Genomic DNA, 15,643 nt, shown 5'->3' on the forward strand with positions numbered 1-15,643 from the left:
TGGAGAGGGAAAGGTAGAGAAAGATGTGTCTGGTGGGGAAGGATCCTATTGTAGATGGAGGAGAATGATATGATGGATATGGGGAACCCTGTCCTTGTTGCGTCTGAGTGAAACAGGAAGGAGACAGGTCAAATGTGCAGGCAATGTAGGAGATGGACATGAGGGCATTTAAAATCGTGACATCTTTAATCAGTCTGGCAATGGAGATAGAGGGATGTCTACCAGGTCCAAGCAGCAGAGCTTTAGTCTGATTTGGACATCATGTTCAGCTCAGATGCATGGGCCAAAGGGGCTGTTACTGTACTGTAGTGTTTCATATTCAATTTTATTACTTACTCTTACCTGACAAATATCTCCATATGATGGCTCCAATCTAAATTCTAACACTTCTTGCAGTAACTGGATTACACTGTGCTTAAAGGTTTACTTGAATTAAAACTAAACAATGCCACTAATTCTAGTTTAGACTGGATAAAACAAAAGCAATTTATGTCCATAACTAAATTAAATCACGATTTTCAAAAGATCTATTGACTTAGAACCAGATGTCATAACTAAAGTTCAACTCTAACGCCATATAGCCATCAGTTAAACTAAATTATGCTAATATCTGCTCTAAACACTTCAACCTTCAGTCTTTGGTGTAAAGTTTCTTTTAAGATTTACAAATTTAAATAAATAAAACAACCAAGGGAAAATGAATCCGCTTATTGAACTTCAAAACATCAATCTCACAATGCGTGAGGTACTCCAATGTTTTCGAACTTTAAGGAACATCTGAGGTTGGGAGCTCACAAAAAATTCATTCCACTGGAATCAATTAAAATTAAAAACAGCACGAAGAGTTTAAAAGACAAGCTGGTGAGACCTAGGAGACATAACTTCAATGTTTAGAGAAGAAGATTTAAGACGGAGATGAGGAGAAAGTGCTTCTCCAAGAGAGTAGTGAAAATCTGTGAATTATCTGTCCAAGGAAACAGTAAAGACTGCCTCATTAAACATATTTAAGACATAGATAAATAGATTTTTTGGATTTTTGAAGAATTAAGAGTTATTAGGATCAGATGGGTGTGCAAAGCTGAACCCAAGGCCAGATCATCCATGATCTTATTGAAAGGCGGAGCAGGCTCAATGGGCAAGATAATCTATTCCTGCTCTTATTATAGTACCACTTCGATTATCTGAAATCAGATTATCCAAAATCCTCATTTATCCAAAATTGTTTTGGACCTGGAAGTGATGTCTGTTCGCCTCCAAAAAAACTTCAGAAAAATGATGATATCCCAAACAATCAGAAATCCTCAGTTATCCAAAATTTTTTCAGAGCTGAACTGACCTTACTGATTAAAAAAAATTCACTCGACATCAAATTAGAACTATTGTCCTCATTTCACGTAACTCCCTCCCCTCTCTCTTTCCATTTCTTCTATACCTTCCCCTATTGACTTTTCTCTCCAACTCTCCCTCTCAAACTGCATTCCACTGTCTCTTAGCTGCAAGCTGCCGGAAGAATCCCTTGTCTCGGCGTCATCAAGGAGAGTGGCCTCCCAGGCAGGAACAGGACAGGCATTCATGTTTCCCTGACGCTGGCACTGGCAGAGTGGTTCCAGCTGTGTGGTGGATTATGGGTAACGATGATGGCCATTGAGCCACTGCTGTGGCCCTGAGTGGGTCCGCGAGGTACTGGAGTGGCCCTCAAGCAGCTTGATGAGTTGCCGGAGCAGAGGACGCGAAGCCGGAACAACCCCTGCTGGAACGAGTCCAAGGGGTGACAAGACCACATCAACTAGCAAGTGAGTGTCTTACTGGCCCAGGAAGCCTCCCCGGAGATTGGCGGCAGCGGTGGGGATGTGTTGGGGATTGGCGGTGGCAGTTGGGAGGTCTTGGTGATTGGCAGTAGTGTTGGGTATATGTCGGAGATCGGCAGTGGCCAGCATTTTCTGGTGAGAATTAAACATTACTTTAATGCTTAAAACCCTTCCCTTGTTTGTTGTTGTTTAAACATTGAATCAAGTGATTTGCTGTTGCCACTGGGCTGTTTTTAAAACATGACAGTTATCCTAAAAATTCAGTCATCCGAAATAGGTCCGGTCCCAAGTATTTTGGATAATTGGAGTTATACTGTATTATGTTCCTACATGTACATGTAGCAATGGATAAAGATTACAAAGGGTAACAGCTTCCAGTTCACAGCATTAGAATCAGTGGCTGATGTGAACACTAACTACAGACTCTTCATATTATTTTCACACAATGAATTGACCAGGCAAACATTCAGAATTTCCCCATCCCTTGAACCTGCCACACACGCAAGCACAGTCATTCTTGTATGCATAACACAGTTAATACTCACTGACATCATTCACGTTTAAATTTATCATCATGTGTACCAAGATACAGCAAGGAAGGTTGTGTCCTGATCAGTATTAATCCAATTCCCACTCTTATTTCTGCCAGGAATTTCCTTCCAATAAAACCTTGAACCAAAGCTTTGATTGAATGCTTAAGAGATGATAGGTCCTGAGGACTGGGTGAAATCAAGATGCAAAGGGAAGCAAGGAAGAATGTTTTAGGAGGATAGATGGAGAATTTGGAAGTTTATTCAGCATGTGTAGAACCAGACTACTGGAGGAAGAGAGCTAATATTGCTCTTTTTATTTAAGAAGGGCAGCAGGGATAAACCAGGTAATTGCAGTCCAGGAAGCCTCGTGTGAATGGTAGGGAAATTAATGGAGAAAATTCTAAAGGATAGGATTTATGTACATTTGGAAAGGAAGGGGCAGATAAGGGACAGTCAGCAAGGGTTTGTGTGGGGGTTATCCTAGTGAACTAATTTGATGGCCCTCTAGTGGATTACTGAGATTTGGAGAAGGCAGAGTAGTAGACAGTGTTTATATGGATTCTAGTAAGTCATTTGACAAAGTCCCAGGCAGTAGGCTGATCCAACATGTTATGGCACATGGGATTCAAGGTAGCTTGGGTAATTATATCCAAAATTAGTAGGATCCAAAAGTGGTAGGAAGCAGCGAGTGTTGGTGTCAGGATGCTTTTGTGATTAGAAGTCTTTGGCCAGCAATTAGTGCTGGGACCCTTAAATCTTAGTGATTTGGATTTTAATGGAGAGATCAAAAATAAGTCAGATACAATCACTCCAATAGGAGTATACTATAGGCCTCCCAAAACCATTCTGTGATAGAGGGACAGATGAGAGGGTAGTTAGTGGGAGACTTTAATCTCTCCAATATTGACAAGAATGCCCTTTGTCTTACATTTGTGGATGACATTAATCTCTCCAATATTGACAAGAATGCCCTTTGTCTTACATTTGTGGATGACATGAAAAGTGGTGGTGTTGTGGATGGTGAAGAAGGTTGACTAAGGCTACAGTGGGATAAAGATCAGATGGAAAGTTGGGTGGAGCATTAGCTGATGAAGATTAATCTTAGCAAATGAAAGATAATGTATTTTGGGAAGTCAAAAGGGGAGGACAGTCACATTAAATAGTAGGGAACTGAGAAATATTGACAAATGAAGGGACCTTGGCACTCAAGTCCAGAATTGCTAATATATGGCAACATTGGCCAATATGGTGGTGAAAAGGCATGTGGCATATTTGCCTTCAAAGGTCAGAGTAGAGAATATAAAGTTAAGGTGTTATGTTGCCACTTCATCACACACTGGTTGTACTGCATTTGAAAGATTGCAATCACTTCTGATCTCCACACTATGAACGATGAAGTTATGGTGAAGAGAGGAGGTTCCCAGATCTTGTCTGGATTGGAGGACATTAATTCTATGAAAACAAACCCAATCTCCCCTTGTAAATAGAGAATCGTGCAGCACAGAAATGAACTTTTTCATTTGTCTCCCATTGTCCATGTCAACTGTAATGTCTTTCTACACAAATCCTAGTTGCCTGCATTAGGTACGTATCAGTCTGTACATTTCACATCGAGGTACCTACCTAAGAGACTTTTAAACATTGTAATTGTATCTGCTTCTGCCATCTTCTCCGGCAACTCATTCCAGATAGTCACAGTGCAAAATACTTTACTGCTCACATTTCCTTCAAATGTCTCCCTTCTCATCCTAAACCTTTGCCTCCTTGTTATAGGTTTGTCTGCCATGGGAAAATAGGTCAGACTATCCATTTATCTCATAACTTTATACAAGGTCAGCCCTCAGCCTCCTACATTCTATTGAGAATAAAACCTGCCTGTCCAATCTCCCTCCTTGAAATTATAGTTCTCCATTCCAGACAATAACCTGGTGAATTGCTTCTGTACTCTTTCTACTGCTGCCACATCCTTTCCATTGCATGGTGACTGGCCAGAATAATACACAAGACTCCAATTGTCTAACCAACATTTCACACAGCTGCAACAAGACACCCCAAATCTTACATCAGCCTGTGATACATGTACCAAATGGTTTCTTCACTACCCTTCCAGCTGTGCCACCACTTCTAGAAAACTATGGACACACTCCAAGGTCTCTTTGTACCTCAAGGATCAAGGCATTTGCTCTACATACCCTTACAGAATTGGACTTCACAAAATACATCACCTCACACTTGTCAGAATTAAATTCCTTCTACCACTCCTCCAGCAATGTTCCATCTTATTAATGTCCTCCTGTAACCTTAGACAACCTTCTTTGCTATCTGCAACTCCACTAATTTTTGTATCATCTGCACACTTACTAAATCAGTCCACCTATATTCTCATTCAAATTATTTATGCACATCATACACAACATTGGTCCCAGGACTGATTCTTGTAGTATACCATCTGTTGCAGACTTCTAGTCAGAAAACCATCTACCACTACCCTCTGCCTCCCTTCTCCCATCCAATTTCAGATCCTGTTTACCAATATGCCTCAGGTCCTTTACGCCTTAGCCATCTAGATCAGCCCACCATGCTGCTTTTTGTCAAAAGTTTTTTTTTTAAACTGGTTCATGTAAACCATATCTCCCATGCTGTTTTTGTCAATTTTCTTAATTATCTCCTCAAAGGTCTCAATTTGATTTAAGACTTGTTCTCCCCTGCACAAAATGATGCTGATTCCTCCTGATTAAGCCTTGCCTTTCCAAATGAACATAAACCCTGTCCGTCAGAATCTTCTCCGTCATCTTTCTTTCCACTGACCTCCACATTTATCACGAATAAGGGGGAAGCTTTCTGATGTCTCATGTGTGGCTAACAAAGGTGTAAAAATCTTTATCAGTTGTCCTAGCAATCTTCTCCCTTGCTTCCCTTAGCATCCTGATATAGATCCCATCAGGTCTTGGGGATATGCCCAACCACTGCTTTCTTTGATTTTCATTTCTGTAATATGTCCAAGTTTATTGATGACGTGAAATCAGAATGTGAAAAATGATCAGGGGGCAAGCACGCTTGAATGGATATCTTCATGCTGAGTGAGTGAGCAACACCATGACAGACCAGAGTGCAATGAAAAACATGTAAAAAGCCAAAGGAATGTGAGTATCTTGTAAATAATGAAAGGTTGGGAAATCTTAATGCTCAAAGGGCCATCCTAATACACAAGTCACTGAAATATAACCATCAATTGCAGCAGGCAGCTAACAAGACAAATGACAAGCTCCCCTTTATTGAAAGAGGACTTGAGTAAAGATACCTTACTGCAATTAAATAGAATTTTAGTGAGATCACATCGGAATAATTGTGCGCAATTTTTGTTCTCATTATTTGTTACAAAGGGATGTCATGTGAGGAAAGATTAGTAGACTGAGTCTCTAATCTCTTAAATTCAGAAGTATGAAAGGTGACCAGATTGAAAAATGCCAAATTCTTATTGGCCTCACAGAGTAGATTGTTAATGGGGTGTAAATTGGGCAGCATGGGCTCATAAGATCGATTTGGCCTGTTGCAGTGTTGTATGTCTAAATTTAATTTAAAATTTAAATATTTCTCTGAGAAGTCTACAACCAAAGATCAGAATAAAAGAGAGAGCTTTTAGCACTGGAATGGGGCGAAATTTCTTCACTAAAAATGCGCTGAATCTTTGGAATTCTCTACTTCAAAGGGTTCTGAAGCTCGGTCACTGAGTGCAGTTGAAACTGAGATTAATAAAATTTCTGTATTTTAGAGGAATGAAGGGACGCAAGGATGCGGCAGGTGGGTAGGTGGGGGAGGAGTGGTCCTTGAGATCAGTCAAGATAATTTTGAATGGCAGACAAGGTCTGAGGGGTTGAATCGGCTATGTCTGCTCCTATTTCTTATGTTATTCTGCTCCTAGTGGAGTTGTGGATGATAAATAATGCCCATTGTCTGTGTACTGGTATCAAAATGTTGTATTTAACAGGGTGACAGTCTTTATATTGTTGGATCTCTCCCAATCATATACATAATAAATGTGGATTTAAAAAGGTCAACACTATCTAATAATCAACACCAAAAATGGACTTGATTTAGAGATCAAAATGCCTACTGGCAGAAGGTTACCACCAAAATATTTCACGCAACTATGGGCAAGATAGTAAGGGGAATCCAGTGCAGTTAATACAACTAAGGTAATGATTAAGTTGTAACTGCCTCTGAAGAAGGCATTCTCCAGGTACTTGAATAGGTACACTAGAGGCATTGTGACCATATAGTTCAGATTTAGAAGAGTAAATATGTCTTCATGCAGAAAGAAAGGGGTTATCTAAACCAGTCCACAGCCTTTGGAGGAGAAGGCCGAGACCATCGTCAAGTCTAGAAATCTGTCATCAAACATCAATCCTTCCCACACACAGATGGACATCAGGCCATGTTTCAGCCATACCTTATGTAAGGGGACACACCCCTGATCAATTATTGAGAGAGGATGAACTGGGGTGGGGAAGGGTGGAAAAATCATGAGACAATCCCTCCTAGTATCCTAATCAACACCAAACTGCAAGGAGTCCCCAGTTATGAAGATGGGCAGCTGCAAGCCACAATATTGAACAGGAAACTGCCAAGAAAGGCATAATGCATTTACACTACAGGCAGAAACATGAAGAGTAACTGTTCTCATCTGAGGAAGGAAGCATTGGCAATCATATATGAGAGCACAAGATTCCTCCAGTTCCCATCTGGCAAAATGGTGATCACCTCTTACACCTTGGGCTATTTTTACATTTAAGTCTTTTTCCCCCACAATAGAGGTCCCATAAATGCAGTGTGACCACTCTTACTTTATAATGATTGTACTGAATCATAAATATATTTATGATTCCTATTTTGGAAAAAAGGATCCAAACAGTGAACACCAGTCAATGTACTATCAAGATTCCTTTATGAAGATGCTGATATAAGCATATATTGCTATTACTTGTGATAAATATTAATGATTTTGGTGAGAATGGGTTGGAATGTGGAGTCCCTAGGGACATAGTAGGCTGCAGAAAATGCCAAACCTTGTCTATTCAAGTCCATTATGGACATCAAGCTCCTGGTGATTGCAAACATCAATGTGAGGCATTACCTCAAGAAGTCAGCCAAGATTACAAAGGGCCCCCAATCTCTTCTCACTACCACCTTCAGGCAAAAGATACAGAAGCCTGAAGTCAAGCACCTCTAGGTCCAAAAATATTTTTTTACAGCTATCATACTTTTAAACCTCCCCTTACTTCTCTAACCCTAACCATAAACTATCATAGGATCATTAAAAACATAGGCTGCACTCTTGAAACATCATCTTTTTCTGACACTAGCTGCAAGTGTGAATATTGATTAACTTATGCTTTTGCATTTAGTATCTCTTTTTTTGCCTTGGCATATTGTGATAATTTATAATAATTTAGTTAGCGTATCTTATATACCTGTGTGACTGAAGAAAGAAAGAATTTCAGAGCATTTTTACATTGTACTTATTTATATGACAATAAAATGTCATATTCCAATGATTAGTAAGTTTAGAGATCACACCATAATTGTATAGTGGACAGTAAAGGTTGTCTGAAGTTACAGCAGGATCTAAAACCACCAGGAAAGAGGGCAGAATAATGCTTGATCCTTAACTCAAAAGTGCAAAGTTAAACCAGGACAGAGTGAATGGCACGGTTCTAGAGTGTGTTATGGAACAAAGAGGCCTGGGGGTACAAGTACATACGTTTCCTGAAAATGGCAACTCAATTTGATAGGGTGGTGAAGAAGGCACATGGCATGCTTGCCTTCATTGGTCACTGACTACAAATGTCAAGATAGACCATAAGAATATAAGTGACAGGAGCAGATTTAAGCCATTTGGCTCCATCGAGTCAGCTCCATCACCGAAACCATGGTTGATGCATTCTCCCTTTCAGTCCCATTCTCTTGCCTTCATTCCAGAACCTTTTACACCTTCACTAATCAAGAACCTGTGAACCTCCATTTATATATACCCAGTGGCTTGGCCTCCATAGCCATCTACGGAAATGAATTTCAACATCCTCTGGCTGAAGAAATTTCTCCTCATCTCTGCTCTAAGGGGATATCCTTTTATCCTGAGGCTGTGTCCTCTGGTCCTCAACTTCCCCACTACTGGAAACATCTTCTCTACATCCATCAAATGTTTCACATGTGTTAATCCTCTCATACAAAAGATCATTCTTGTAAACCTCCACTGGACCCTCTCCTATCCCAGCACATCCTTCCTTCAATGTGGGCCTAAAACTGCTCACAATACTCCAAATGTGGTCTGACAATGCCTTAGTATTACATCTTTGCTTTTAAATTCTAGTCCTCTCAAAAATGAATGCTAACATTGTATTTGTCTTCCTTATTAATGACTCAATCTGCAAGTTAGCCTTGAGGGAATCCTGCACTATGATCCCCAAGCACTTTGCACCTCCTCTTTTTGAATCTTCTCCCCATTTAGAATACAGTCTACTTCTTTATTTCTTTGACTAAACACTTCTTCACAGCTGTGCAAGATGTGGGTGAGATGTATTTGGATAACCATGTTCAGTTTTGGTCTCCATTCTACAGGAAGAATGTGATTAAGAGAGGGCAGAAAAAGATTCATAACCCTCCAGATCTGGAGGGTTTGAGTTATTAGGAGAAACTAGATAAACTTGGATGATTTCCCTGGAGTGAAGGAGGCTGAGGAGATGACATTATAGAACTTTAGTCATTAGGTAGTTACAGTCTGACAAGGTTTAGAGAGATATGGACCAATTGCAATTGGTGCCTTAGTCAACATGGACAGGTTGGGTCAAAGAGCCTGTTTCCCTGCTTTATGATTCTATATTCACCCTAAGGCAGCTGAAGATTGTCCTTAAACAGTAGGATTTGAGGTAGCTATAAAATACCTTCTTTGAGTAGCTGGATTGATTGAGAAACTAGCTTGAATGAGAAAATAAATCCTTTCAATTACAGGTTGTCCACAAATTAAGGATACAGAGTAGTTTTCCCCGAAGAGTTACAAAACAAAATGACTGCATTTGGACATTGTTATCGTGAAAAAAGGAGTTTTAGGTTTGCCAAAAGCAAACAATAAGCTATAGGAATAATTCAGTGGGTCAGGCAGCATCCATGGGGCAAAATGTTTAGTCACTGTTTCTAAAGTGGGAAATGGAAAGATCAACTATATAAAAGGGTAGAATATGCCAAGAATGGTAGGGATTTGGACAGAAGGTGGGAGAAGGGGACAGACAGGTAGAGGAAGAAACCACTGGGAGGGTGGAAGGTAAGAAGGGGAAGAGATGAAAGCAGTAGAATGAGATGGAACTGGGGGTTGTCTGCTTGTATCTTTGCCTACTGGCTCAGCACAGACATTCATTACTGGCAGAGTTGAAGCAAGGTGACAGTAAATTCATCTTCCTGAACTTGTAAGTGGGATTAGATTGAGGGAAGAGAGACCTGAAGAGTGACCTTTGGGGCAGTGGATAAGGTGTTGGTAATATTACTGTAAAACACATAACATGGGTGAACCAAGAGGTTCAACTGACAAAGACGATTAGCAGAGTATTAGGCTGCAGTGCTAATGCTTATCATTGCAACCAATGGACAGTTAACAGCATATCTATCCCACTGTGACCAGGTCTATTGGACTGTTTTCCTACCTCTGATTCCATGTGCCTCTTTTTGAGTGCAAAGTGTGGGGAGGACAGTCGTCTTTTCACTGCACTTCTTCTTGCTTCTGTTTCTGATTTACTCTCCGGTCTTGGATGGTCATGGACTCCTTTGGCCTGTATATTTAATGCATAATGCAAACCTTACACTGCCTGACCCATAGCACATAAACCAAAAACACACAACTAATTAAAAATATATGATCCGTTCACAAATGCTTATATCATTATATGTTATTAAACTGTCCCTTCATCATAGATTCACACTCAGTATATCAATAAAGGTCTTTCTGTCAGCATCCAATCAATGTGATTAATAAACATCATCTGGGAGGTGTGTGTGGTAAATATTTTCATATGGATTAAATATTCTAGGTGGTAAGTGCCTGGAAAGAAAAACTCTCTGCTTGAGGAACTCAGTAGGTCGAGCAACTTCTGTGGGGGATAAGGAATGGTTGATATTTTGAGCTGAAGAAATGTTTGTGACCATTCTTTTTCTCACACAGATGCTGGTTGACCTGTTGAGCTGCTCCAGCAGATTGTGCCTGGCTTCAATTTGAGCATCTGCAGTCTCCTCTGCATCTTCTCTCTACCTTTCCAGTTGCTTATTGTGGGATTTTTAGCAGAACATCAAGCCAGTGACACTAATCAGCTTTTGATGATTTTTTTAATTTTCTACCTGCTTTCTGGGAAAATTTCATGGAAATAAAAGTCCATACCTGCAGAAGAATTCATACGTTGACAGGTCAGGCACAGGTAATTTATCAGAATCATCTTTGGATCCTCCCAATCTGTTAATTTGAAATGCTAATTTGTCTCTACCATCTCAGGAGTCAACTCAGAGTTTCCAACATTAGAAATCTGCCATCTGCAATTTTTGGGGAATTCGTGGCAAAATTATGTTTTGTTCAGGTTCAACTTCTGTTAGAAGTCTGACTAAAGCACAAAATTGTCTATTTTGGCAACATCACTTCGAAGATTCGGTGGGGTTGAAATCAACAGGCTTGCAATTGGGGTTGTCAGAAGGTTGAGCCACGGGGAGCTAAGTCCCACAATGAAGTTCCTGACCTATGGCAGTCAAGTAGGAGCTTGAATGGTTCAACTCTATTGCCAAGGGGCCGTGTGCTCAGGTCGGAGAGCTCATTGTAGACCAGATTGAGTTACACTGGTTTCTTCCCTCCCCTACCCCTTCCTCTGATCCCCAACACATTCAACATTCCAGATCTGGAGGGTTTGAGCTATTAGGAGAAACTACCCTTTACATTCCCCAGGTCCATGCACCATCTGGATCAGACATTGAGGGATGATCTCACTGGATACCATAGGTAAGGTTGGGATGGAGTAATCTACAGCCACCACCTCCACATAACTCCTAGCTCCTGGTAGAAAGCAATGCTGAGGGCGGAGCTTTGTTGTCCATCAAAACAGTCTTGTGTTCATAAATGTCTAGTTTAAAAATTTAAGCTTAAAAAAATCAATACTATTATAAATGAATAAAACACAAAGTCACAGAAATAATAATAGTGTAATACACAAAAGTGCCAGAGAAAGTCAACATGCAGCATGCACAGGAAGGAAAAATATACAACCAACATTTTGGGCCTGAGCCTTTCATCAAGGTATCTTTGGTTCCTATGGATGTTATGTGCCCTGCTAAGTTTCTCAGGCATCTTTCTATATTACACTACAATCAGTGTCTGCAGATGTTCCTGTTTAACTCGAAAACAAAATAATAGTAATTAGAATAAAGCAAAGTAATGAAAAAAGGGACTTCCTCAGCCTTGGCCCTACCCCCACCCCCCCTACCAACATCATCAGGGTCTTGGAGACCACCAGCTCTCATCTGGTGTAGCTTTGAGAGGGGAAGTCCACCAAACTCTTCAAGTCCCTCAGCAAGGCCTGGATTCCAGTGTTTTGTGGACATACAGGATATAATTGCATCAATAACTGAATCCCAGAGGTTCTGATTAGAACCAGCAAGATTTGGTAAAAAAATACAATAGCGATGAGTTCTGGGATTTGGTTCTCTAGGGGTAAGCAAAGATGGTGAAGAATAATCCCTAATCAGCAGGCATCTACCACTTCAAAAAGGGCTGTGAGAAACTGAGGCTTTGACAAAATCAAGAATCTTATGAATTACTGTAGTTATATCTGTGGGCTACATGAGTAACTGGAATCCTGCATATTGAAGTAATTGAGTCATCAGAAGGGAAGTGGAAAGATGGAATCCTTTGTGCATTTTTCCAGCAGTAGCCATTCACCAATCCATCTTTGCCTTTCCTACAGTGGTGTTGACGGCCATGGCGGATTTCAGTTTGCCAGTTGTCTTTACAGCACCAGTAGTTCAGGTTTGAATCCACCACTATCTGTAAAGAGTTTGTATGTTCTCTCTGTGCCTGATGGATTTCTTCTGGGTCTGCCGATTTCATCCCACATCCCAAAAACCTAAGGGGCTAGTCAGTTAATTGGTCACATTGGTCTTTATGGGCAGTACAAGCTTGTAGACTGGAAGAGCCTGTATCTCTGAATTTAAAAAATGAAAAACAATTAAATCTCTCAGGATTCTAGGAGATGTGATAGTTATTTATATGTGTCACTTCAGCTGGTACACTGTACCTTCTAATTCATATCTCTGGGAGACCTCAGAACCAGAAATAAGCATTCTTGCTAATCCTTGAGCAGCAGAATCATTTGTGAAAGAAGTGAGAAATTAGTTGTCCTATTGTCAAAGGGAAGGACAGATCTAAACTTGCCAATTAAAATCCTGTTCATCTTATGTTCATTTGCAGAGTGAGGGAGGGAGTTGGCAATGTTGCTTTCAATAATTCAACAATAACCTCATCGATTCCCAAATTAATCTCTGCTAGGTTCAAAGTTCCTTTTACTGTTACATGATACATAAATATGTAATATACATGATATACTACAACTTTTGTCTGCTGTTAGGCAAACCAAAAGTCCCATGAGCATTGCCCAACATCCATAACAATAAGAGAAAGAGGAACAAACAAGTCCCTTCAGAGAAAGAGTCCATATAGATTTGCCTCCAGTGTTCCTGCATGCTCTGCAGCAGCCCATACTCCAGTCCAAATCATCGGCAACCTGAGCTCCAGATCCAAACCTCCGATGTGATCGGGAAGAGGTCAGTCTGAAGCCCTTTATTGTCCTCAGTGCCTCCCAAATCCTGGCTCCAATACCTTGTTCCCATTGACCAGTCTCCAGCAGCCTGCAGCCTATCAGGGTCCTTCGATTGCAAGTTAGCATCAGCCCACAGCTTGTGTGGGTCCTTCAACCACTGAACCCCTCATAGGTTAACTGGTGTGGTCATATTCCTGCAGGATTGTCTCCTCTGTTTCTCCCTCTCAATGGCAGGTGTTCTCCCCATTTCTCATGCCCTGCACCAATGTGATGCTGCCCAGAATCTGCAACCTCTTGTGGTATGCTGCCCAGCTCAAGTGTTGCCATCTTCATAGTTGCAAGGTTTAATAACATAATACCATTGGCTCTTCTAACAGACCTTTGTCATCACAACTGGGCAGAAGGACCCTGTGGAGAAGTGCTGTGTCTCAGAGCATCTCCAGGCACACCACCAATGTTCTTTGGGTGCAACTCTTGTTCAAACGTGGACAGAGGAGCTGAATTCCAGAGATGAGATAAAAGATGTGATCATTAGTATTCAACTGAATGCTGCATGATGGAGCACTTGTTAACCAGGAAGTCATGGCAACCAGAGAAAAAACTCTCCACTGACTGTAGGGGAAGATATCTCTATGTTTGGATGACCAACAGTTTATTGCATAGATGTGACTGGAGGAAATCTTCTAAGGGAAAATGTATTCTACTCCTTTTTCAACAACTTTTATCTCAGTTTATGGAGAGAAATATATGGAATCTAGGAAGGAGCTTAAGAAAGACTTAGGAGAGCTCAAAGAGGTATGAGAAGACCTTGGCGTGTAGAATTAAGGAGAACCCCAAGGCGTACTATATGTATGTGAAGAACAGAAGAATGACAAGAATGGAAGTGGGGCCACTAAAGGATAAGGGAGGCAACATCTGGCTGGAGGCGGATGTCCTAAATGAATACTTTGTGTAAGTATTCACAAGAGAAAAGGCCCTTGATCATATTGATGTCGAAATTGAACAGGCCTGTTTGTTGGACAATGTGGAGCGTGGGTGTGTTGGATCTTCTTAAAAATATCAAGATTGATGTTGCTGGAGCCGGATGTATTCCGGCTGCTGAGGGAAGTGAGAGAAGAGATAGCTGGGGCAGTAGCTATGATTTTTGAGTCCTCTTTGGCTGCAGGGGTGCCAGAGGATTGGAAAATGGCAAACGTAATCCCTTTATTTAAAAAAGCTAATGGAGTAAAAGTTCTGCCAGCTGGAGAAGTGTGGTAGTGGAAGGGGACTAGTTGGCTTCAGTATGGGTGATGGAGGTGTATAGGATCTGGATATACATAGTAAACATGAGGATTTTGAGTTCAGGGAACTGGAAGTTATTGAAGTGATGGAGTGCAGGTGAAGTGTCCTGGATGTAGATGGGGAGGAACTGGACAAGGGGGACAAAACAGTCGATAAACAGAGACCAATTTGATGGGACAGGAGCATGTGAACATAATGGGTCTGCTGGGAAAATTAGGTTTATGGATCTTGGGCAAGAGGTTTAAATGGGTGGTACGAGGTTGGAAAACAATAAAGTTGGAAGCTGTGCCAGGGAGGTGACCAGAATTGATGAGTTCAGAGATGGTGCATGATACGGTGGTTGGATGAGTTTTGGTGGGGTCCTGTTGGAGGGGTAAGTAAGAGGAGGTGCCTTGAGAGTTGCCACCTGACCTCAACCAGATAGAGGTCAGTGCGCCATACCACAACAGCACCATCCTTGTCTGCAGGTTTGATGGTGAGATTCGGATTGGTGCAGAGAGAGTGGAGGGCCAGGGATTCCAAGGCAGTGAGATTGGAATGAGTGAGAGATGTAGTGAAATCAATAAGATTGATGTTACAGCAGCAGGTGGAAATATAAAGGTCCAGAGCAGGTAGAAGACTGGAATGAGGTGTTCAGGAGGAGGAGAAAGGTTTAAAGTGGGAGAAGGATTCAGTAGAGGGGGGTGGAGAATCGTGATTGTGGAAGTAGACCTGGAGACAGAGCTGATGTTAATGGGTGGGTGAGGGGCACAAAGGTGAGGCCTCTACTGAGAGCAGAACATTCAGTTTCTGAGAGGGTAGGGTCGGAGGGAATGGTGAAGACCAGGCAGGAGTTAGAGACAGATTCAATGGCGTAGAAGGGAAGAAGATGGGGTGGATCAGGAGGTGGATGGTAAGAAGGTCTAAAGGAGGGTGGGGAGGGTTAGGAAAGTCAGAGAGAGAAGAAAGAGAGGCCCGTGCACTCCCGGAGTAAGGGTAGGAGTTCACAAAAGAGGCTCAGTTACAGGGGCCAAGGTGGAAACCTATATCTGAAGCTCGGTCCTGTAGGTCACCGAGTTCAGGGTGAAAGTTCATCTTGGAGGCTTAATCCTGCAGGTCACAGGAGCTGAAGCGGTCACCCCACGTGGAGCCCAGTGGGTTCAGGGTGAAAGTTCATGTCAGAGGTTGATCCTGTAGATTA

At 41.4% G+C, this 15,643-nt stretch overlaps 1 protein-coding gene across 5 annotated transcripts in view; it reads right to left on the minus strand.

Annotated features, from left to right (window-relative positions):
• gcm2 (glial cells missing transcription factor 2) overlaps window positions 1–15,643 on the minus strand; it is a 57,607-nt gene that overhangs the window by 13,309 nt on the left and 28,655 nt on the right. For all 5 annotated transcript variants that reach the window (XM_069913353.1, XM_069913357.1, XM_069913354.1 and 2 more), the window contains one exon: window positions 10,036–10,161. In XM_069913353.1, coding sequence (XP_069769454.1) covers window positions 10,036–10,161 — 126 coding nt within the window. The remainder of the gene's footprint in view (window positions 1–10,035; window positions 10,162–15,643) is intronic.

The sequence above is a fragment of the Narcine bancroftii genome, chromosome 1, assembly GCF_036971445.1.
Source record: "Narcine bancroftii isolate sNarBan1 chromosome 1, sNarBan1.hap1, whole genome shotgun sequence".
In the NCBI taxonomy this organism is placed as follows: Eukaryota; Metazoa; Chordata; class Chondrichthyes; order Torpediniformes; family Narcinidae; genus Narcine; species Narcine bancroftii.